General features: G+C 36.1%; 2 protein-coding genes and 1 long non-coding RNA gene across 3 annotated transcripts; 2 read left to right on the forward strand and 1 right to left on the reverse strand.

Annotated features, from left to right (window-relative positions):
* The first annotated feature begins 19 nt into the window (after window positions 1–19).
* LOC124408037 (regulator of G-protein signaling 9) lies at window positions 20–8,971 on the forward strand. Its single transcript, XM_046884694.1, has 14 exons — window positions 20–152; window positions 658–889; window positions 1,590–1,699; window positions 2,024–2,140; window positions 2,298–2,369; window positions 2,554–2,748; window positions 2,817–2,992; window positions 3,102–3,175; window positions 3,287–3,416; window positions 3,506–3,727; window positions 4,683–4,937; window positions 5,519–5,575; window positions 7,497–8,396; window positions 8,715–8,971. Exons 1-14 carry the CDS (start codon window positions 81–83, stop codon window positions 8,773–8,775), a joined length of 2,673 nt encoding a protein of 890 aa, XP_046740650.1. The 5' UTR covers window positions 20–80; the 3' UTR covers window positions 8,776–8,971.
* LOC124408049 lies at window positions 4,821–23,586 on the reverse strand. Its single transcript, XR_006929389.1, has 3 exons — window positions 23,513–23,586; window positions 6,407–6,495; window positions 4,821–4,941 (listed from the first exon to the last, which is right to left on the reverse strand). It is a non-coding gene; the product is annotated as an uncharacterized LOC124408049 (long non-coding RNA).
* On the forward strand, window positions 19,554–22,580 carry LOC124408041 (4-galactosyl-N-acetylglucosaminide 3-alpha-L-fucosyltransferase FUT6-like). Its single transcript, XM_046884700.1, has 3 exons — window positions 19,554–19,806; window positions 21,366–21,526; window positions 21,625–22,580. Exons 1-3 carry the CDS (start codon window positions 19,573–19,575, stop codon window positions 22,559–22,561), a joined length of 1,332 nt encoding a protein of 443 aa, XP_046740656.1. The 5' UTR covers window positions 19,554–19,572; the 3' UTR covers window positions 22,562–22,580.
* Window positions 23,587–24,120: the final 534 nt, after the last annotated feature.

Here is a 24,120-nt window from a genome sequence, read left to right on the forward strand (position 1 = left end):
CCGGCCCAGCTCCCCAGCCTCCTCCGCAGTCGTTGTCTTCACTGGCCCTACTCGCGACGCAGAGGGCCGCCTCGAACGCGATGGAGGCCGCCGCTGCACACCAACAGAAGGAGAAGGACCCGTACGTTCACAGGCCGTGTGCCTTTGACAAGGTACAAACAGAACACCCAAGTTCCCGTCGACACAAGAGTCGCGGGGAACGGTGCGAGTTCCAACCCTCGAGTACAATCATGTCAAACTTTTCGCGTGACAAGTTTTTCCCCTTTATTGACACAAGGATATAAGATGCGCATCGTTTGTGTGGATACCGAAGAATGCGGACTGAAATCTGACCTTGAGCAAGTTTTTATCGACAGTCGGTTTGTTGTTTGGTACCGCTGAAGGTACCGAATGTGGACACAAGTTTTGACTGCTTGGTACACCCTTTTGTTGGGCAATTAGTGTTTTAGTAAGTGGATCAAAGCACCCATTTCTCTACATTTTTGCCATTTTTTGCCATGAATACCCAAGCACCAAGTAACGTGACTGTCACTGGCACATCTCATAACCTTTATAAAAGTGGACTCGCGCTGTTCCCCTGAGAGGTTCGCCCTTCCCGGTGACGTTGCAGTGCGCCGGGGTATAAATTGCTTCCCTATCCGTGGTTTTGTCCCGCAGATGGAGGGGCTGGTGCGGGAGATGCAGGACCCTGAGAACGGGGTCCCCGTGCGCAGCCAGAAGCAATTCCTCACGTCAATCCCGTCGGCGTTCATGGGTGAGTGTCGCCGTTACCTTCGCCGAGGCGTTAGCGTAACCGGCCAACAGAGCCAGGACACTACAGGATGCCTGCGTGTTGCAGGTTACGACCTCGTCGAGTGGCTGATGGAGCGGCTTGCCATTGAAGAATCAGGTACGAACAACACCGCCAATATCGAAAGACAGAAACACGTACCTACTACGCCATCATGCATAATAAGGCTGGCTGCAATGGCTGTGAGCATCCGCTTTATTTCTCCACGCACGCACGCACGTCGTGATCCTGTGCTGCTGCTGTTCCGCATCTCCGAAAGCATCTCGCATCCGCTTTCCTCCTTCAACGGCCAATTGGCACACTTCGCGGTTACTCTTGCTATAGAACCGATTCCGCTTTCCGGCGATTTGTTTCTTTCATTTTATCCCTCCTCCTCGACGTTTTCGTCCTATAGTTTCATTGTCAGCGCTGCAAATCATCGCATCTTCGTGTTGAGCAGCTGCAGGCATAACGATGCACGGAGTTGCTGATTGCTACGGTATAAGAGAACATACTAGAGATACAGAGACACAACAAAGACATGGAACTTGAGGAAACTCGAATTCCTGCACGGCACTCCCTGGATTGTTTTGTCGAGTGTGTCGCAGTTGTTTAGTAATTTAGCAATTCCCGTATACCTATTTATGTATGTATGGTACATGCATAGATACATGATTTGACGTGTCCATTTGATAGTGTGAAACGCAAGAGAAGATGATGTTATGCGAATGTGAAGCGATGTGTTGTCGAGTGCGAGTTGAAACATATCACGGAAATTGAGTTACCTCCAAGATATGAAAGTATATTGTTATGTTGACAGTAGAGGCGGTCCATATTGCTAATCAACTTTGCCAGTACGGTTACTTCTTCCCGGTGAACGACTCCAAGACTCTGACTGTTAAGGATGACAGCTCTCTGTATAGGTTTCAGGTACATTTAGATGGTTTTTTACATCCCCTCGTCCCACTGTATATCAACTTCTATGGTGAAATTTTTCTCTGTCTTGAACTTGGCTATGAATTGTAAATGTTGCGGAACCGAGAAACTATATCTACGGAACTAGCGATGGCAGAGAAAAAAAATTCACCTCGCTGCATGTGGCATGAAGTGAGATAATTTTCCATCCGTTTAAGGGACCTCTGCAATTTATTGCATTCTCTAGTAAAAAAGTTGTTTCCGTATTCCACGATATTGTAACTCGCTTATACCTCCGTATATCTGATTGTGAGCGAATCTCATCTCTGACACATACAGACTCCATACTACTGGCCATGGCAGCATAGAACACCCGATAACGTCGAGTACGCGATTTACCTTGCAAAACGAACCCGAAGAAACAAGCAACGTCACGCACTCGAGGACTACGAAATTGTATGTAAATCCATCATTATACGTGAGTTCTAACCATGCAGTCTTTGGACCTTGATTAAAAAAATATGTATACGACCATGTCACCGAGGTCCTTAAGAATTTAATATTAATTACGATAATTCTCGTGATAATTAATTGTCAACGCGATATACTGCAGGAGGCACTGAACAGTCTACGAAGGAATTTGCAAAACAAATGGGACTTGATACAGCAGCAAGCAGAAGAACAGGTGAGAGCATATTTCACCGAATCAATGAATAAGAAAAATCTCACTGTCACTCCTTGACGTGAAAAGTGAAAAAAAAAAAAAAAAAAATGGGAACAGAAGTGAATTAAAACTGATCACCGTGGCTAAGTCAGGCTTGATTTTCTATCCAACTTTTCTCTTCACCCATCTGACATTGATCCTGCAGGTTCGACTTTCGAAGGAGAGGAAGAAGGGCGACAAGATAGTCAGCGACTCGCAGGAAAGAGCTTTCTGGAGGGTTTACCGACCGCCACCTGGATGCCTCAGCAGCCTTGAGGTTGTCCCTGTGCCGACACGCGGTCGTCCTGGTGCTCCGCGTCCTCCACCCCGGAAACGAACGCTCGCCGATTTGCAGCGCGAGGTGGGTGTCGTGAAACCCTTTTAAAAAATATTCGCCAACATTTTCAATTCGTTTTTGATCCTGCCCAGGTGGAGCTGCTCCGAAACAGCCTGACGCGAACGCGGATCAAGATGTCAACCGCCATCGAGAACCTCAAGAACCATTTCGAAACGTACACGGAGTACGACCCGATGATCGTCCAGCCGCAGCCTTCGAATCCATGGATCACCGACGACCAAATTTTCTGGCAACTCAACAGCCCGCTGTTAGTGGATTCTCGTTAACTTCATTAAATTATAACCATGTTGAAGCAGTCCATGGCATTGACGGTGGATTTTGACGTTTCTCACGTGGTTTTTTTTTGTCACTTTCAGAGTCGAAGTACCCACGGAAAAAAGAGTTAAAAGATGGGCTCTGTCAATGGAGGAGGTCATGTCCGATCCAACCGGTGAGAAGTGTCAGGATAATATTTGTAGTTTCTTCGTCGAGTGAGTTAGAATTAGGAATAACTCGCGTTGCGGTTTGCTATAATGTCAGCACGATGTATCCGACATTTCAGGGTTACTGGAATTCACAAATTATCTCAGAAAGGAGTACAGTCATGAAAACATACGATTCTGGATGGCCGTGAAGGACCTAAGACGAAGTTTTCAGGCCCAAATCCCCGTCAAAGTCAACGAAATTTACGAGTACGTAAAAGTTGGATTTTTCATTTTACTTACCGGGTGTAGTTTGACCATTCCTTAACCGATAACTCTGATTTCCCACCCAACCACAGAGAGTTCCTTGCCGCTGGAGCACCGTGCGAGATAAACATCGACGGTAAGACGATGGAGAAGGTTCAACAAGAGATGAAGAATCCGACGAGATTCACGTTCGACGCTGCCGCTGAACACGTGTACACTCTTCTACTAAAAAAAGACTGCTACCCCAGGTTCATCCGGTCCGAGCATTATCGGCAGCTTCTTGCCGCCGGAGTGCAACCCCTGCAAAAGAAAAGGTACCTCGTTATACATTCTTCTCAAGTTCACTTTTTCTTCGGACGATATGCATGGTGTGAGGAGTTAGATGTGCTGCTAGATCGCGGCTTTTCGAACGAACCAATAGAAAACTTACGCCAGTTAACGTCACAATAAACGGTCAATTCAAAACTGTTAAACGATTGCGAGGTAGATTAGAATCTTACGCATAAAACGTTGACTGAATTCGAAAACATTTCATTGGCGACGCGTGACCCGCCATGTTTGTTTATGCGTTTAGATTTGAGGTTATGTTGTATTTTGTACGCGGGCTTGTGCCTGCGCTGTAACCTTGTGAGAAACTGATCCTCTATCGAGCACACCTAACTCCTTACACTATGACAAGATGTATAATTTATGGTGGTCCTTAACAAGGTCATTTTTGAATTTCGAACGACTTGCTCCCTGAATTGGCTCCAGATAATTCAAAAATAATTGTCTTATTTTTTCAGACTTTCTTTTCAACTCTAACTCGTGCCTCAAAAAGGGTGGATTCCATTCAACCGTGTCAGGGGCACATTAAGTCTACCGAACGGATTTAGACACTATTTAGTTTCGGGGAAGTTCTTGGGTCGCTGATTACGAATCTGAACTCTAAATTACAAAATTGAAAATGATGGATCCAAAATGGTAATATCTAGTGACATTTTGGGTTTTGGTCCACCATACTGGATCCGCCACTCCGAATCTTCAAATTTTGAATTCAGATTCGTAATCAGTGACTCAAACAACCCACCTTTACCAAGATTTGATGTATCCCTAAACAAGTTGAACGGGAAAATCCCTCTTGAGATTTGAGGCACGGGCTAGAGTTGGGATAAAAATCTGAAGAAATGAGGAAATTATTTTCAAATTATGAAATGCCCTTTTTAAGGACCACTCTAAATTGCATTATACATATAGACGGATCTGACCTGTCGAGTGACTTCCCCGCAGGTTCTTCGGTTTCGGCGGTCAAGCGAAGAAGAAGACTTCGTCGACTTCAGCGCCGACTCCCGGAAGTCTTCAGCAGCACCAACAGCAGCAGACCAGCGGTGGCGGCGCGGCTGCAACCGGAAGAAGACGCGGAAGCGATCGGAGCCTTTCCGGATCGGCTCACGAGCTGGCCATTTGCGGAGTCAGGGACATCGCGACTGCTCCTCGTGTACCGCATTCCCACAGCCAGTCCAACCTCACCGACATACCGTACAGGTATCTATATGAAAACGTGCAGGATTAACGACACTCGCGACCTTGTTTTAGGGGCTTTTTAAGCTTTTCATTTGAGTCAGGTCAATCTCACTCCCAATATTATAATCAAATATACAGGGTGACCCAGTACCCGGGGACCACCGGGCACTGGCGGATTCTTTGCAAAGAAATAAGACTAAAATTACTCTTGACAATTTTTTTTTTAAGCAACGGTTTTTGAGTTAGAGCCGTTTGAAGTCCACCAATCACGTTGCGCAGATAGGGCCAGACGCACGAGCCCAGCGCGAGGCTAGTGTAGTTGAGCCCGATGCAGCGTACGCTAGCCTCGCGCTAGGCTCGTGCGTCTCGCCCTATCTGCGCACCGTGATTGGTGGACTTCAAACGGCTCTAACTCAAAAACCGTTGCTTAAAAAAAAAATTGTCAAGAGTAATTTTAGTCTTATGTCTTTGCAAAGAATCCGTCAGTGCCCGGTGGTCCCCGGGTACTGGCCCTGTATACATAACACCGGAGAGGAGGTAATTTTGAGAAATTTTTTACGGACAAGCGTAGGGTGGCTTGATTGACGGTTCGGTATTTTCAGGGGAGATCTGGCTTGTCTCGTAAAAATCCCAGCCAGGCCTAACCCACATGATTTTCAGTAAGTCCCTGGAAATGCATCATCATTTATATCGTATACATATGTATTATTTGATTCTCGTGCATATACCTATAATGCTAAAGAGACTCGGACTGCGCGGTAAATTCGAATCTTTTATAGAACGATTTTCACACAAGCCGTAAAATTGTATCATAATCATCTGTAATGTGCAAAAAAATATGTAAAGAAAATTAATATCGCAGTCCGCGCCTCGTAGTCATATATATATACATACTAAAAACTATAATAATTTTTATATTTGTTGCTGTTGTATGCTGTTTAAGTATCATAGTCCCTTTTACGCATAAACTATGTATTATCCATACTCCTTTTAATTTATATAAAAATCTGAGTATCCAGTTTCCTCGATTCGACGCTGCAGTTTATATTCGCATTACGTTGATACATCTATCTGCTATATACTCACGGTATACTGATGCCATAGAAAGTTATGACATTCTTTACTCAATATCCTTCTGTGTGCGCGTGTGCGTCTGTGTGTGTGTGTGTGTGTGTGTGTGTGTGTGTGTGTGTGTGTGTGTGTGTATTACATCTCTTATTATACTCTCTGTGCTCGTTACTAAATATTCATATGCTGTACTGCGTGTTCCGTAATTTCTCTTATACATACATTATTTTACATATATCTAGGTAGGTATATACGTATTCCTCAGAGGTATGGATCGTTATGAGATCTTGGTACACTGTGTAAGAATTTACTATTTTCTTTCTCAATTCGCACTCTCGTTATTATATTTATATACCAACATATGTGTATAGAATTATATATACCTGTATATAGTATAGATATACGTATACATTCCTACCTACATTCGGTGTCTATACCCTTGGGCTCGTTTCACGGTGATCCCAGAAAAGCGTAGGCCTCATAGGATGACTCCTCCTCGTTAGAAATCTTCCTGGAACAAAGAGGAGATAGAGTATTAATAGTGCATGATCGGCATTCGCCGTGTAACGAATATATTGAGTACAGTTTAGCAGGCTGGAGGCTCCGTGCAATCGGCAATTGAACGAATTATTTCAAGTCAAGAAAACTCCTAACAAGTCGGAAGTTCCTAGTAGCTAAATCGTCTGATTTTACTTCATCCGAAGTTCCGACCATTCAAAATTTTCACCATTAATTTCGACCTCACGAGACTATTTCACGCATAATTAACGGTCCTTTGATTTGAAATATGCAGGCTTTTAAGTGTCATATTTCTGCTACTTTCTCGATTGAATCACCCCTCGACATATCCAACTACTCTCGTGATACGAAAAGTCCAGAGTGAGTATATAGCTAACAGTCGAACGGTTTAATGCGCAAGTTGTTTTCTCAGGACGACCAACGTTTTTCAGGTTACATACATCGCGGCGACCTGTCGATTGAACCCATCACGGTTGGTCAACCTGACGAAACAACTGCTGTCGGTCTAGAATATTAGCGCATGCGCGTTAGAGCATTCGACCGTTAGCTGCTCACGAGCGCTGTTATACTCATTGTGTACCCTATCTGGGGGGGCGAGAGGGGAGGGGGGGATATATCGCGAGTAGCTTATCAATTATAGTGTTACATGTATAGTATTCCACCGTACGAAGGTGAAGCTAACCGCTGTTGGCGATCAGTCGCCGATTCGCAAAAAATTCTTCGCAGAATAGGACAAGTATCGAAAATATAAAAAGGCCATTAAGTGGATCGGTTTGAGGATGAAAATGACTGCGCGTAATAAAGTTTTGCAAATCGGCGTCCATCTCCGATGTGCATCGTGTTATACGTAAGATAGCGGAACGCGTTTTGTGAGATTACACCTGTTTCCCGAACGAGGGTATCGTAAAAATGCGGAAACAAAGCTTAGCCCTCGTGCGTTTCTCGTGAAAGTAAAGAAAACTATAAATCATGTAATAAAGTTCGTGTTGGCAGGGATGCTGGCGGGTCGGGATCGGCGGCGGCGGGTCGCCCTACAGACGATGTTTGCCCGTGGGACGCGGCCCCGGGTCCAGTTCCGGGCCCGAGCTCCGAGCGGCCCGGCGATCCGGGAGGGGGGTCGTCAGCGTCGGTTGGGACCGTCGGCGTCGGTGAGGCCCTAATCGAGGCCCGAGGGGCCTCGCGGAAGAACTCCTCGCAGTTCGACTCGGGCAGCTCGTCTTCGGACGTTAGCGTTGCGGTCGCGGAGGCGGCCGAACGACTGCGCCGGTCTTGCACGTTGCAGCAGCAGCAGCAGCAGCAGCAGCAGCAGCAGGTTGCCGGGGGTCCACGAGGCTCTCGAGGTGCCGTTGTCACCTTCGCCGAGACGAGCCGAGCCTCAGTCTCATCATCGAACGAGTACTTCTCCCCTCAGCGGTCCTTCGACCTCCCTCATTCGGCTGCAGCGCAGTTCGAAGAGCCGACGGAGTCGGTGACGGGAGTCGGCGAGTTTTCAGAAGGTTCGACCAGCCCTCGGGGAGGGTTTCCGGCGATGGCACCGGTGATAAGTATCAGTTCGATCGTCGGCGAGATTCTCGCCGAAGAACCGCAGGATGCTGTGGTAAAAATCGAAACCCAGGATCATATTCCGGAGCCGATTTCACCCGAGGATAATACCAACGCGGTTCTCGATGATCGCGAGGAACACGAGGATCACGAGGACGGTAACGACTCCCGGAACACCGCGGCTGCACCTCACGTTAGGATCGAAATCGACGGCGAGGAACTCGCCGAAGATGCTCAGGTTGTTCCTGTCTGGGAACCGGACACTCAGACCCAGGAATCTACTCGAGCTATACCCACACCCATGGAGCAGCAGGACAATAATGATAACGAAGTTTGCCCGTGGGAAGACGAGTGAGTTTAATCAATATTATTTCTGCTCTATTACCTTGTACAAATTTATCAACTTTCCTAAATTCCTTTATTTCAATATCGGATTTTTCGGTCAAAAGTCACATCCTAATTTATCCCCAACTAATAATTTAGTGGCGTTCTAGCAAAAATTACGTCTCGTTATACCGATATATGATGAATCAAAGGACTGTTTCACAGAAAACTCCCGGCGTAAATACTGGATTAGATTTTACAATTACATACGACGTTTTATATTTCCCACAATATGGTTCAATTTATTTATTTATTTATTTATTTATTTATTTTTTTTTCTTGCAGAGAAAATTGTCGAGTGGATTCGACCTACGTTAAAACCTACTCGACATTGGGCTACCTTTAAATCTCTGGCTTTTCGTACCTACGAAGATCTTCTGTAATAATAAATGCAATATATTAATATATAACGTATATCAATATATTAATATATTAATATATGATATACATTATTCAATAGTTATAAATCTTCAGCGGACATGTCGGATTTGACGCTGTATTATTAAAACTACATATATATATATTAAATAGTATATAGGTATTTAACACGTACAAACACAACAGCAACCAAAAAAAAAAAAGAAAAAAAAACAACAACAACAAAAAACCACAAATACCAATTGTACACCTATAATGTATACCTGGTGTATATTTTATCCTTATCGAGAAGCTCAAGTGCCGACGGTACGTATTTCTCCCTCCCCCCCTCCCTAATCGTGTCGTATATTCACTTTTAATTTCAATGATTTTGCCTTCTTCACATTCATTATCAATTTTATACATATATATATATATATATATATATATACATATGTACCTGTGTATAAACTTGATGACTCGTTGACGTTGGTCAAGATTTGTGAAAGCGATTTTTATTTATTTTTTTTTTTTGCGAAATGGAAATAAATGAAAAGACTTAAACTAAAGAAACCGTAAAAATAATGCCAAGGTCGCATATATTATTATTAATAATAATAATAATAATAATACTAATAATAATAATTATGACGGATACGCGGTGAAAATTCTTTCGATTATAAATTGCTCGGCGTGAAGTAACTGATACCTATATCAGTTTGTTTTATTATTATTATTATTATGTTTTACGATGCATATATATTCATATATAAACACACATATACGTGAAATTATTTTTAATCTCGCAAGTTCGAATTTTTTTTTTTATACTTAATACAAATAATAATGATATTTTGAGAACAGCTGCGTTTATATAACGTGTATCTGTATATATATATATAAATATATATATATATAATGTTTAACGATTGCGGAGTATAAAAAACGTCTTCGTTTTTCCTCGTCATTCATTATAAATATAACGTTGAAAATTCATTATTCGTCATGTTATACGCACACGTTTCTTATCATGTGTATAACACACAATGCGATTCACGTTTGTCGCACAACACGATTATTATACGTATACATAATACATATATATACATATATACGTATGTATGACGAATATTGTTGCAGTACCCTATATTAGTAGTAAAAAATAAGCTAATAGTTATAACCGTATTAAGTGGAGAAAGAATAACAAAATTTTTGCCAGCCTATATGTATCCGCATTCGATTCTTATAATACGCGGTATGTATGAAGAGAGGAGAAGAAGAAATAGGAAAACAAACAAACAAACAAACAAACAGAAAGAAAAAAAAAAAAAAAAACGGCAAATGAACCTGCGATAAAAAAAATCCGGCGATAATAATTTCTGTTACGTTTCTTATTTCTCCCCATATTTTCGTTTATATATCACACACACACACACGCACACATACACAAATAAAACGCACACGCATGTATTTCGTATCCAAAATTTGGCAATTTGATCGACAACGCAAGATCATTAGGTGTAAAATACCTTAGAAATATACGTAGAATGTGGCATTTTCAACATCTTTTTGCCGCAAAGAAAAGGGTAGAAATTGAGACGAAGTAAAATTTCTCCGTTGATAGAACGAGGGAAAGCATATATATATATATATATATTCTATAAACCTTTGAAAATTCTATTTAGACGATGCTTTATATCCTTGAATATTATTTATATTTATTATATGCATATTAATATTATATTAATATGTATATATGAATATATGTAATTAAAATTTCAAACTACAGGGCTAAGTTACTCTGACCTTCATATACATATACATATATAATTATAAAAGTATAGTGTATTTCAAATATATATAATATATATATACATATATATCTTGAAAATACACTATATCGTTTTACAATTATATCTATTTATTTACATACACACACACACGCATATATATATATATATATATATATATGTGTAAATCTATAAACATATTTGTTCTACGTTATACACGTATAACAAAACTACACGCTTTCCAACTTGAATGTTAATTGTTCATAGACGTTATTATTGCGAAGGTGCGCTCCGTGGGTGCCTGTCAATTTTGAGCCCTACGACCTCCCCTTCGGATCGCGCGATTCCCTCCCTTCCCTTTTCATGAAATTGCAAAAAAAAATTAAAAGAAAAAAGTAAAAAAAACGCCGAACATACACGCGTATTTATTATATTATTTCAGTAGCCATCGTCGTGAGTTTATTAAATTTAAAACGTTAAATTATAACGTCATGCATGATTTCGGTCTGTTGTATCAGCTGGATTACCACCTTGTTTCAAATTCTTCGTCCGTTGTTAATAATAATAATAATAATAATAATAATAATAATAATAACAATAATAATATTATCATTATCATCGTCATTATTATTATTATCGAATTAACGTTCAAGTCTGTTCCTTTTTATTTTATCTTCTTATCTCATTCTTTATTCACACATTTTTTTCTGCAGTTCATTTCGCGAAAGACTAAAATCGACACAATATTTCCTGATGTTATATTATATTATATTATACGCCGTAAAGAAGTAAAATTATCATAAGTATGTATAGTTAACTTGAATTCCTTATCCTCTACAATGAATGAAAATATGCATTTTGTCGTTGATGTATACAATGTACTTGTATAATAGTGACGAAATTTCGGCCTAAGTTTCTTATTTAATATATAATATTCGTATTTATAGATAAGAATATATAAACGATATGTTAATTTCTGTATCACCATTATCATTTATTTATTTATTTATTTATTTATTTATTTATTATTATTATTGTCGTTGTTATTATTGTTATCATTACTATTGTTATAACCATGGTTTAGTTTTTTTCTTTTCAAATTTTTCTCTCTCTCTCTCTCTCTCTCTCATTACAGTTAGGCTTACACCGTAATCATTATATCTACTATACTACTATTATACCAATATAGTACGCCTATTACCTATATGTATAAGGTATACCTAAACAACATGATCTTACATGCATGTCTCTCTTCGGGTAGATAATTCGTTACATATATCATATCTAATTGAACTATGACTCATTAATTGCTAAAAATTATCCCTATACATATACAATGAAAACAATATGTTATACACATTATTATACAATATGTATCTAAATTTGTTTAACCTATTACCTTTATGGTACCTGCAAGAAAAAACAAACGAAAAAAAAAAAACAAAAAAAAAAAAAACTTGTACTTGTATATACATATACTACATAGGTGTAAGGTCGTAGTGCGTATATATGGTATATAAGACTGTTTCAACGAAACCCGCATGCGAATTAACGAGAAAGAGAAAGAGGGGGGTGAAAATGATAAAAAAAAAAAAAAAAAAAAAAAAAAAAAAAACTATAAAACTTAATTAAAAGGTGAGAAAATGTGAATAGAATACCGTTGTTAATTGAGTATAATAATATACACGATATATATATATATATATATATATATATATATATATATATTATGCAAAATCTGGCTGCGTAATATCTTTGTTATTACTATATAATATCAATAATAATAATAATAATAATAATAATAATAATAATAATAGTGCGTATATTGTATTGTTATTCGTTGAATGTGTATATAAATATATATATATATATATATATATATATATATATATACACATAAATCTATTTAGTTACGAAATCGGGCATCCTGGAACTGCGACTGCCCCAGAGCCTGGAGCCCTTGCGACGAACGTTTTAAAATTTTCAAGCTTTCAACGTCTCGCCTAATTAAATTCGTAACATACGTGTGTATACATACACATACGTACACTGCATGATTATACAATATGTAGAATTTAATATTTATACATACACGAAACCTTCGAAACTTATTACGACTTTATTATTTTCTAAGATCGATGTTACGTTCGAGACTGGATTTTTTCTTTTTTTTTTTTTTTTTTGTCTTTCGTCTCTTTTATTTATTTATTTATTTATTTGTTTGTTTACTATATTTTTTTTTTTTTTTTCGTTCTCCCTCTCTCCCTGTCTCTCTATATATGTAGGTATGTGTGTGCGTGTGTGCGTATGTGTGTGTGTAGGTATATTTAGGGAAGGATGTAAGCTCGTTTCACTCTGAATAACGAAATGCGTTACATTGCATGTATGTATATGACAATATACGTATCCCGGACACTTGAGTTTTACACAAAAAAAATAACGCGTAACGTATATTTCGACGTTACGTATTGTACTATATACATATACCAAAATACATATATATATATATATATATACAATTCAGAACCGTTCTTTTAAGAAGAGTGAAATCGAATTTCGTTGGTCGCACTTGTCGAAATTGGTTTTGAAATATGGTTGAAATAAAAAACAAAATTTGCATCTTTGTCCCCCCCCCCCCTTCCGCCGAAAAAAAGAAAAAAAAAAGGAAGAAAAAAAAAATCGTTGAAAAATTTCCGAAGAAACAAAACGAAGATTCAAATTTTTTTCCCTTTAAAAAAATACTGTTTATGGAAAATTTGACTACATATCTCTATTTCTAGTGCGTGGCAAGAAACTTCAATTAGAGAATCCGAAATTTTGAACTGTTAAGGAATTCGATTGGATTGGATTTGAAGAAAACGGAATTACTTTGCTGAAAATGACGATATTGGAATTGGAAAAATTGAAAAAATGTGGAAAAACGTACGTCACTTGAAGAGCTATAAGTATCGAAGTAGTTAAATCGGAGTGATTTTAAACAGTATAAAATTCTTTGTACAAGCTAATCGGTCACTTGAACCAAATTCAACCCCCACCCTTCTCCAGCGGAATCGATTACGCCACGAGTTTGAATTTTGAAGTTTCGATTCGTTTGACGAAATTATTTCACCCGCCGCACTTGTGAAAGTAGAGACGTTTCAACGGGGAAAAATTAACCGTCGTTTTAACTTTATCAAAAACTTATTTACGATCTTTTTTTTTTTCCAATTAAAAACCTCGAAAATTTAACGTTTTTCATCTGAGAATGAAATTTTTTTTTTTTTTTTTTTTTTTTTTTTTAACAATTATTTCGAACCAATTTCAGAGATACGATCATCGTAATTCGATTTCACTCATCTTAATTAAGCAGACGTCGAATATATTATATACATATATACGTAGGTATATAAGAAAAGTCACGTCTAAAGAGAAAGAGAGAGGAGACGAGTGAAAAACAATGAATTAATCAATTAATTAATTATCGCTACTACTGTTATTACATATTTATAATAATAACACTACAAACGGCCGTATTTATTAATTGTTATCTACACCAAAAGCATACGTATTACCGGTACCTATTATTATTGTTCCTGTTGTTGTTGTTGTTGTTGTTGTTGTTATCATTATTATTATTATATTTATTATTTATTATCATCATTAAATACGCCCTCAGAGGTTAATTTCAATTATATGTAGTTGCGTATAAGGTTATTAGTCTTACTAATCATTCGATTACTTTGTTACCAAACGCGGTGGATATAATAATTAAATACAATGAAATTAGTATTATTGTATAAATACTGTATTGCCTGTATAGGCTCAGTAATTTTTACTATAATTGTCTTGACGAACTAATGAATAACAAGGCGACAGACACACACACACACACACACACGTTATACGCACCATAAAATAATAATAATATTATAATACATTATTGAATATAATTGGTTAAGAAATTTTGTTAAATTTTTACAAAACGCAACGGTATTTTCATATTTATCAAAGATTTTTTTCTTTTCGTCGTTATTATTGTATATTATCATTATTTTCATGAAATTTTTATTAATTTCATTTGCACATCACCAAAGTTTCCGAAATCTCAGCAACTATGTTGTTTGTAATTCTATGAAAAGGAAAAAAATGTTAAATTTATATACGAGGATATAATACGTTGTAAATATATGTTAACAACGGTGTAGAATAAATAGTAAACTCTTTCATAATATATATATATATATATACATATATATATGTATGTACTATAGTTATAATTGTTATTCGTATTGAGGCTGAAGTTTTATGTATAAACCATAATATTTTTGTGGCGCTTGACGAGATGTAGCTGTTCGTTAAATGTTAAAAAAACTCGTAAAAAATAACACGTAAAAACATTATCAGCATTTATAATATTAACCTGCATAAATTTGTTGATTATGCAATCGTATACATATATTGTACGTGCAAATGCAAGGTTCGTAAATAATAATTGCTAAAGTTATAATATAACACGATTATAATTTCAACTATATTATAAATATAATATAGCCACACGATATACTTAAGTATATACCTAATTACTAACTAACTATATACCTATCCTACCTAGTATATATATATATATAATATATAGTATAAAGTAGGTACGCGGATGAAATGCTGATATCAAATACTGACGAAAAAAAAGTTTTGTTAGAAAAATTGTGAAAATTTAAAGCAAAACTGTAGAATGAATATATAATATATACCTATGATGAAAATAATATTAAAGTGAGTCTATATGAGCAGAAAAATAAAAATAAATATAATAATATAATGAGCATCATTCAACGTTACAAGCTGCCAGCTATAAATTATATAACCTATATATATATATTATGATTATAATTATATTAGGTATTTATTTATTCGTTTATGAGAAAATTGAATATCTTGTATAATAATATATGTATGTATGTGTGAGTGTGTATATATATATATATGCACATATACATACATATAGGTGTATACACGTACCATATTATGTATATGAATCAGTTACACATAATATGTGAAATGATTATATAGTGAATACGAGGCCTAATAGTAATATATATACATATATATATATATATATATATATATATATGAATTTCTGAAGCTGAATATCTATGCAATTAATTATTTCAATAGTATATATATATATATATATATATACGTACGTATTGTTATATACATATGCATATAAATAGAAAAACAATAATGACAATGAATATGTATATGTATAGTCAAACCGCATAAATATTTGATAATGTAACATTATTTATTGAAGTTTAAAAGTATATATATACAGTCATATATACATATACTTATATCGCAGCATATAATATAACGCTACACACATATAAACGCATACATATAAACGTTTACACACACGTAGAGACGAAGGAACGCGTTCGACGTAAATCATACGTTGAAGAAATGCTGGAGGTGAATTCGTATTACAGGTAAATAAACGACGCGTTTAATATTGTTATTTTTTTTTTTTATAATTGTTATATAAATTAATTTATCGATTTATCTGCTCAACCGTTAACTTTCCTGTTTATTTAAAAGGTATAAAGATTATTTTCAAGTTCGATCAACGGCTCCGTTTTGTACTCTGCAATAATTAATCCGAGCATAATTGGAAATGAAAAAAAAATCTTTTGCAAATCGAAGATAGGCAATAAAAGAGAGAAAGAAAAATAAATAAATAAATAAACAACAAAACCGAACAAACATACGTAGTACACGTATATGCATAATACAGATGTAGTATACATACAATAGTAATGATAGTAATAATAACAACAATAATAACAAATAATTTTCATTGTCGCGTATCATAACAATTTTAATTTCTGTTATTCGTTAATAACAACAACAATAATAATGATAACGATAACGAATATCACGAATGGGAAAAAATTAAAAAGATTTTAAAGGCTTGGAAAAAAAAAATCAAATTCAAAATATGCAAAGCGAGACTGCAAAATATATATATATATATACGACAGGTTACACGCTTTTCGCATTTGTGTGCTGCGTCTAAACTCCGACTTACCGCAGACGTTAAAAATCGATAAAAAATTGTTTCGACATTTATAAGCATAAATCGTTATCACCGATTCAATACACGTGCGTATCGGCATTAATAATACACTCATTATGCCATAGTTAATAGGCGAAAAATTCTATAAATCGTGTTTTCGAGTCGAGGTTTGATCGATTGATTGATTGATTGATTGATTGATTGATTGATCGGTTATACGGCATCGGATTTAAAATCGGACAAGGATCGTTGGTCGTTATTAATACTATTATCGTTATCATCGTTATTGTCATTGCAAATAAAAGACGAATTAAATTGACAACGTCGTTAGCCGAAACGTAGCGTAAAATCAAGAGTGCATTCCCTTCCAATAACCGACCATCACGCGGTATATATATATATATATATATACATATATACATACATACATACACTTATAGATACATACTTGACTTACACTTAAAAAATACTTGAGTTTCAAATTTGTAAATCGCATTTCAGCCCCGTCGTTTATAGTGAAAAGTAAGTTGATTTTGCTTTATAGCGACCTGCATTATCTGCGGATACAGGATCATTCACACTCTGCATCATATAAGTGTTAACGTAAAAGAGACACGCACACGCAAAAAAAAAAACTTACACGTACACGTGGTAGCTGATATAGCGGAGCTTTAGTGTATATAGTTTTGTAAAGTGTTATATATATATATATATATATATATATATATATATACACTAGTCATTGACGATATAGATCATAGATCGAGACAAGCAAGTATAGATATGCTATACATATTACATATAATAATGAATCACAGCCGCTGCTGATCGATATATTATTATTATTATTATACGAAAAGAATATTCAAATTTCTTTCTCAGAATGATAATATTTAATTATAGGTATAATATAATTGTTGCTGGTATCTGAGTAAAGAATTAAATGTGTATACATATATTGTACCACAATACAGGTTATATACATATATACATATATATATATATATATATATGTATATATTTATTATATATATATATATATATATATATATATATATATATATACATAAATGTATATTAATCATATTATATTGTAAGGAGAAATTTCGTTAATATATTATATAATATAAATATTATGCTGTAAACTGTCACTAGAATGTCCAGAATATTAAATAACACAGTGCGATTTAATTAGTTATATATTACACGCATTATAATATGTGTATAATATGTATAAGAGACGACTATTGGTCTTGTGAATATTTATTGGTTTTTTTTTTTTTTTTTTTTTTTCACAACATCGTGTATCATTACCTGTAATTTAATAATTTAAAAGCGATGTTTCGATAATTCGGTCAAACTTTGGCACAAATCGATTTTCAAAACGTATCGTATTCTGCATCGCGTATCGCGGTGCGTAAATTTTCAAATTGTTATAAAATATTCGCTTGCGATATTTTTTTGTATTTAATTTATAAAAGTGAGGGAGTCAGAAGCGATGGTTTTTACAACCCAATCAGCTAGTGATAAGACTTTTTCTTACTAATAGGAATCAGGAAAGTGAAGTAGTTGTGAAAAAATCGGTTCGTCTAAAGTTTTTACCACTCGTAGCTCGGTCGAATTGGAAATATCGATCCTAGGGATAAATTGACGAGAATAAAAAGTGTAGGAAATTTTATTTCAAACAACTTTGGTGATTACCATTTTTCATGTAAAATAAAAAATAAACGAGATAATCCAAAATTACCAAAGTTGTCGATTGAGAAACGAAAACGAGGTTAGGAATGAATCTAAATATTGTATTATCTCGTTTATTTTTCATTTCACGTGAAAAATGGCAATCACCAAAGTTGTTTGAAATGAAATGAAATTTCCTACAATTTTGATCCTCGTCAATTTTTTCCTAGGATCGATATTTCTCTATTAATACCTCAAATTCAACATGGCGTCTGAAGCAATGGAGCCCGAATCCCGAATACCGAAATGCATTTATTAACGAAATTATTAACGAAAAGCCTATAGCTTTCTCACACGCGTGTGTGAGAAAAAGTATTATTTCATTCGGTGAAAATTCTCAGTTCTGCTTTTCCATAAAAATAAAATTTCAGAAATAAAAAAAAAAAAAAAAACAAGAAAAAACTCAAAAAAAAAAAAAAAAAAAAAAAAATTAAATAACATTTTTTTTTCCCCTCATCATTTGTGAGATCCGATAACGCCTCGTTGTATGTATGTACGTACATACGTGATCTCAATTTCCCTATAAGTATTACAACGTCCTCGTCGTCATATGGAGAGACTAAAACACACTCGGCTCAAAGACGCGTGTACAGACACAGCCAAAAACAAACGTTCCGTTTAATATATATACCTATATACATATATTACTTATCTATAAGTTATCTCAGCCGCGGTGAAACGTGCGACGGATATTAGTAACACATCCGTAACCACAGGGAACCGATTGAATGCGTGTTTAAAAAAGTGTGCTGTGCTGTGCTGTGCTGTTAGTGTATATACCAAGAGCTCGCTGTATATACCGTGGCGCTATTATTGGCGTTAATTTTTCAGCCCAAGATATATAGAAAGAGGTCTGCGCGCCTGTTCACCGCTGTCTATTACGTCTTCGTAGTTTAGGAAAAGAGGAAGAATAACTCTGGCAGCACGGATGTGGCTAGAGATCGTTTTTTTTTCTTCACTTCCGTTCAACAGTCGAAATCCTGTCTCACTATTTATCGTGTAGTATTATTTATACATGTGTATGTATATCTTGTCATATACGTGGAAAAAAAAAAAAAAAAACAAAGTTAACGATATATAAAATATAAAGTAACGTGTTGCAGCAGCGACTGACTTATACACATATTATAATATTACGGCAACGTGAGACTTTGTGACACTGTTTGTAACACACGTTGGATTTATTATAAATTAAGTGATAATTATGATCCGTTTACCGAGGCATCTACAGACCTTCGTTATTCTCATCGCGGCTAGTTTGTTCGCTATTTATTCTTTAACCGTGGTCCTTCACGGGGCGGGAAATCGTATCGTTAAATTATTTGACAGTTATAACAACGACGCAGAGATTTATCGGGGAACGGTAGAAATCGGAGGAGGAATCGAATTTGAGGCGAAGCCGATACCTTTTAACTGGAGGAACCTGTCGGACGATCAGGTAAATGCAATTATCACCTCGGCGTTACACGTAATCGCGAAAAAAGCTGCTTTTGCGATAAGCAAGATGGCGTTGTTTGGTCCACGTGAACGCTTTCTTTTTCTATATATATATATATAATATATATATGTATATTAGGGTGGCGCAAAAAAACCGACTATTTTTTTTTTTTTTTTTTTTAGTCACGTGTGACAAAATGATAGTTTTTGATGTTTTAAGAGTCCACTCCAAAGGACAGCTCAGAAAAAAAAATTTTTAAGACGTCACTCCAAATTTTTTAAAATTTCTAAAATCGTCAAAAAATTAAATTAAAAAAATTATATTTTCAGTATTTTGTTTGATTTTTAATTCATGTCGTCGTGTATTGTTATCGATTCTCTCTTACTAAATTGAAGAAAAAAAAATTTATGAAATTTTAATATGAATATTAAAAGGTCGCTGAAAAATATCTAAAGAAATGTACCAAAAAATTGAAAAAAATTTATGAGCGACCTTTCAAAATTCAAATTTTGAACTGAAACTTTCGGAAACTTATCTTTTTTTTTTTTTTTTTGTCTATAGAATTATACCGTAACGAGAAAAAAATTTAAAAAAAAAAATGAAAAAAATCGATTTTTGACGATTTCTAACGTTTTAAAAAATGCGGAGCGACCTCTTAAAAAATTTTTTTTGAACTGTCCTTTGAAGTGGGCTCTTGAAACACCAAAAACTAACATTTTGTCGCACGAGAGTAAAAAAAAAAAAAAAAATAGTCGGTTTTTTGCACCACCCTAATGTATATACGCACGTACGTTATACCTACGTGTGAAATCGACGACTTGGGTTTAATTGATATCCTCTGATAGTGGAGGGTATTCGGATAAAACGTTATCGTTGATGTTTTTTATTTCGATAAAAGTCGTGTTTCAAACACGTTTTTATTCGGTCGTAACATCATACAACGTATGCAATATTGAGGATGATCGTTAATTGCAATAACATATATATATACATCACCCCTCGAGTCGATTTTATAAGATATACTGAGGAAAAAACATTGTACGAATTATTATTCAGATTTTTAGCTTGACTGCGGAAAGGTTGCCGAAATACATTTGAAATTGACAAAAAAAATCTATATCATTAGTTATTGCGATAGGTTTGAAAATAGTTGCGTTGAAAAAAATTACAGCACCTCGGATTTTTGAAGACTTTTTATATTTAAGAAGTCAAATCGATTTTTACACCCTCAACAACTTCGGGATGGAAGATTTATTTTTTTTTTTTCTTTGTTTTCTTCTTCTTTGGTCGAAAATCGAGATTTTTTGGTTTTTTTTTTTTTATCGCAGAATTCAAATTTTTAGAAACCAAATAAAATTAACTGACCACTATAGTTTTCTACTTTATTGTTCAAAAATTAAAATTTTTTAAAATCGATTTCAGCACCCTTTCCAATCGAAACTATAAAAATCTGAAACTATATTCACACAACGTTTTTTTAAAATCGTTATATCTATCGATTCCAGGTATAAGAAGTCTTATCACAAGACTAATCCGATCTAATTCTGTATAAAATTTAGGTTCGAAGTATGTCAGCCCTCGGTAAACGACTGTTATCCGTTGGCGATATCACCGAGGTAAATAACGTCCCAAGAGACCCTGCGAAGGGGTACCTGATAGTCGTATGGAAGCACGGACCGTTCCTGGAGAGAAGACACCTCAAGCATTTCACCAACGTTATGTAAGTTATAAATATATCTATTCGTTTTAACTTCACGGAATCTCGTTTCCTTTTCTACGATAATAATGATAATCGCGACAATAATGACTTCACAACAGATCATCGCCGTGGGAGGATTGTTCGGTAAACAATTGTCGACTAAGTTACGATTCGGAGGACGTCGAAGATGCGGACGCGGTGCTTATTCACCTCCACAAGACGACGGGGGTCAAGGATTTACCGGACATAGTTAAACCGGAAAAAAGGATGAAGCAACGTTGGGTTTTCCTCACCGACGAGTCACCCTTGCACACCTTCCTCTCGGGAGGACAGAGCATTTCGAGTTACAACGGTTTGTTCAACTGGTCCATGAGCTATCGAATTGACAGCGACGTTCCGGTTCCCTATGGTCGTACCGTGCGGATGATGAACCAGAGAAACTCCAGCGCCGGTTCCTCGAAGGATGTGAAAACCAAGACCAAGCTGGTCGCTATCATGGGAAGCAACTGCGGCGGGAGCAACAAACGATGGAACTATGCAGCCAAGCTGAAGGAGGCTTTGAGCGAGAGGATGGACGCCTATGGTCACTGTCTTAATGGCGACACGAAAACTTGCCCAGGACACTTTGCCAAGGACTGCGAAGCCCTCGAGGACTACAAGTTCTATCTCGCCTTCGAGAACTCAAACTGCAAGGAATATCTTACGGAGAAACCATTTTGGCACGGATACCATAAGCATGCGGTACCAGTGATCATGGGGGCCTCGAGGGAGAACTGCAGACAATTATTACCGCCCGATTCTTACATTCACGTTGACGATTTTGCCAACCCGGCTACTCTCGCTGATTATCTTTTGTATCTTGACCAGAACCACGAAGAGTATTCGAAGTTTCACGCCTGGAGGAATCACTTTTATGTCGTTAATGAACATGGATACTTTCAGAGCAACTCACGGCATTATTGCCGGCTATGCGAAGCTCTTAATTACAACGATCCGAGCGTCAAGGTTTATAACCATCTCGAAGAGTTTTGGAGCAAAACGAAAGACTGTTGGTGATACACTTTGTCGATGGCTTTTTTATATCGTAATTTTATTTTATTCAAGCAAAACGCGATATAAAACTAATTGATGAAAATTTTGACTTTCCAAATATTTGGAATACGAATGGTGTATAGTTTTTAAGCATAATAATGTAATTTTATTCATTTTTCATTGTTGATGTGATGGGGATAAAGCTGTTCATTTTCGGCTGTGTCCATACGTTTAATTGTGACAAACAATGAAAGAAATTGATTCTGCATCAGAATCGATCCTTTTCAATTTTCCAATTTATCTGTTCGATTCACCGCGTGTATGCTTTTCCAAACTATATCATTTGGAAAAAAATTTACAAAATTCTTATTCGCGGATTTGTAATCTCTACAAAATTTATAATCCTAATTTAAATACAATACGTATCGGAAACATACGCATTCATCGGCGCTTCGGTGCTCAAGTGGTCGCCAGAAGCGTGCCAAAATGTAAATAATGACAATAAGTTATAGGCATAAGAATATAAATTACCGAGACCAAACGATGCGTGTAAAATATACATATTATACATACATACGTATGGAAATATAGCAGAGTCAACATTTAATACAGTTTATCTACGAATTTAAACTTTTTACCTCGCAGCATATGAATTAAGAATTCAATTTGAAGACAGATTAGGAGTAGAGAGAGATGTCGGTAACACTGGACACTTTTGTCGGTAAATGAAAGCGTCGGTAAGAGAATGTCAAACATTCATGTCGGTAGGTGAAAATATCGGTAAGAAAGGACAAAATATTTCTATCGGTAAGTCAATTTCCATCCAACATCGCAGAATCTTATGATATCTACAGAAATTTTGTAACCTGAATTGTCTATAATTAGGGGTTCCCTGATCAACATAAGTTGAAATAGAACAATTTAAAAAGTTAAAGGTTAGAGGTCAGTCCGAGTAATTTCAATCATACTACTTACTCGTGCTGCATCGTGAAGATCAGCTCAGCCTTGATATCCGAAGAAAATACAGCCGAACATCACAGAATAAATTTTATATTCCGGTGGAAATAACTGAATTTCACTATCTGACTTGCATCGCGACAAATCCATTCACTGTATCTTGAAATTACCGTCGTTCACAGATACGAACGGTGTCTGTTGACCGATTACACGTTATTGAAGCCCACTCCTCAACGATTTCCAAACACGAACCAAAATGCCGCGGCCACTCTGCTCACTGCTTTTACTTCGAAAACTAGAAGGAAAATATCCAACGACACGAACAGCTCCGTAACATTCGACCGTTCAGTTGGCGGTAAGAACTGTAAAATCAAGCGTCCTGATTGGCGGAGGTTGTCAAGATGGCGGCACCCCGATTACCGATTGTTTATTTATGTGGCACAAATCCCGCCAAAAGCCATAGATCGATATTTCAAAATGGATACATTGTCGTAACCTTGACATTGCGAGAAAAGACGTTCTGATATCGTACACTTCTTACATTTTATGTTCGACAGAAGATGTTTACAACGTTAAATAAACTAATATTAAATAAAATTTGCCATCTTACGCTGCAAAGGATACGT

The sequence above is a fragment of the Diprion similis genome, chromosome 7 (genome assembly GCF_021155765.1).
Source record: "Diprion similis isolate iyDipSimi1 chromosome 7, iyDipSimi1.1, whole genome shotgun sequence".
Taxonomy (NCBI): domain Eukaryota; kingdom Metazoa; phylum Arthropoda; class Insecta; order Hymenoptera; family Diprionidae; genus Diprion; species Diprion similis.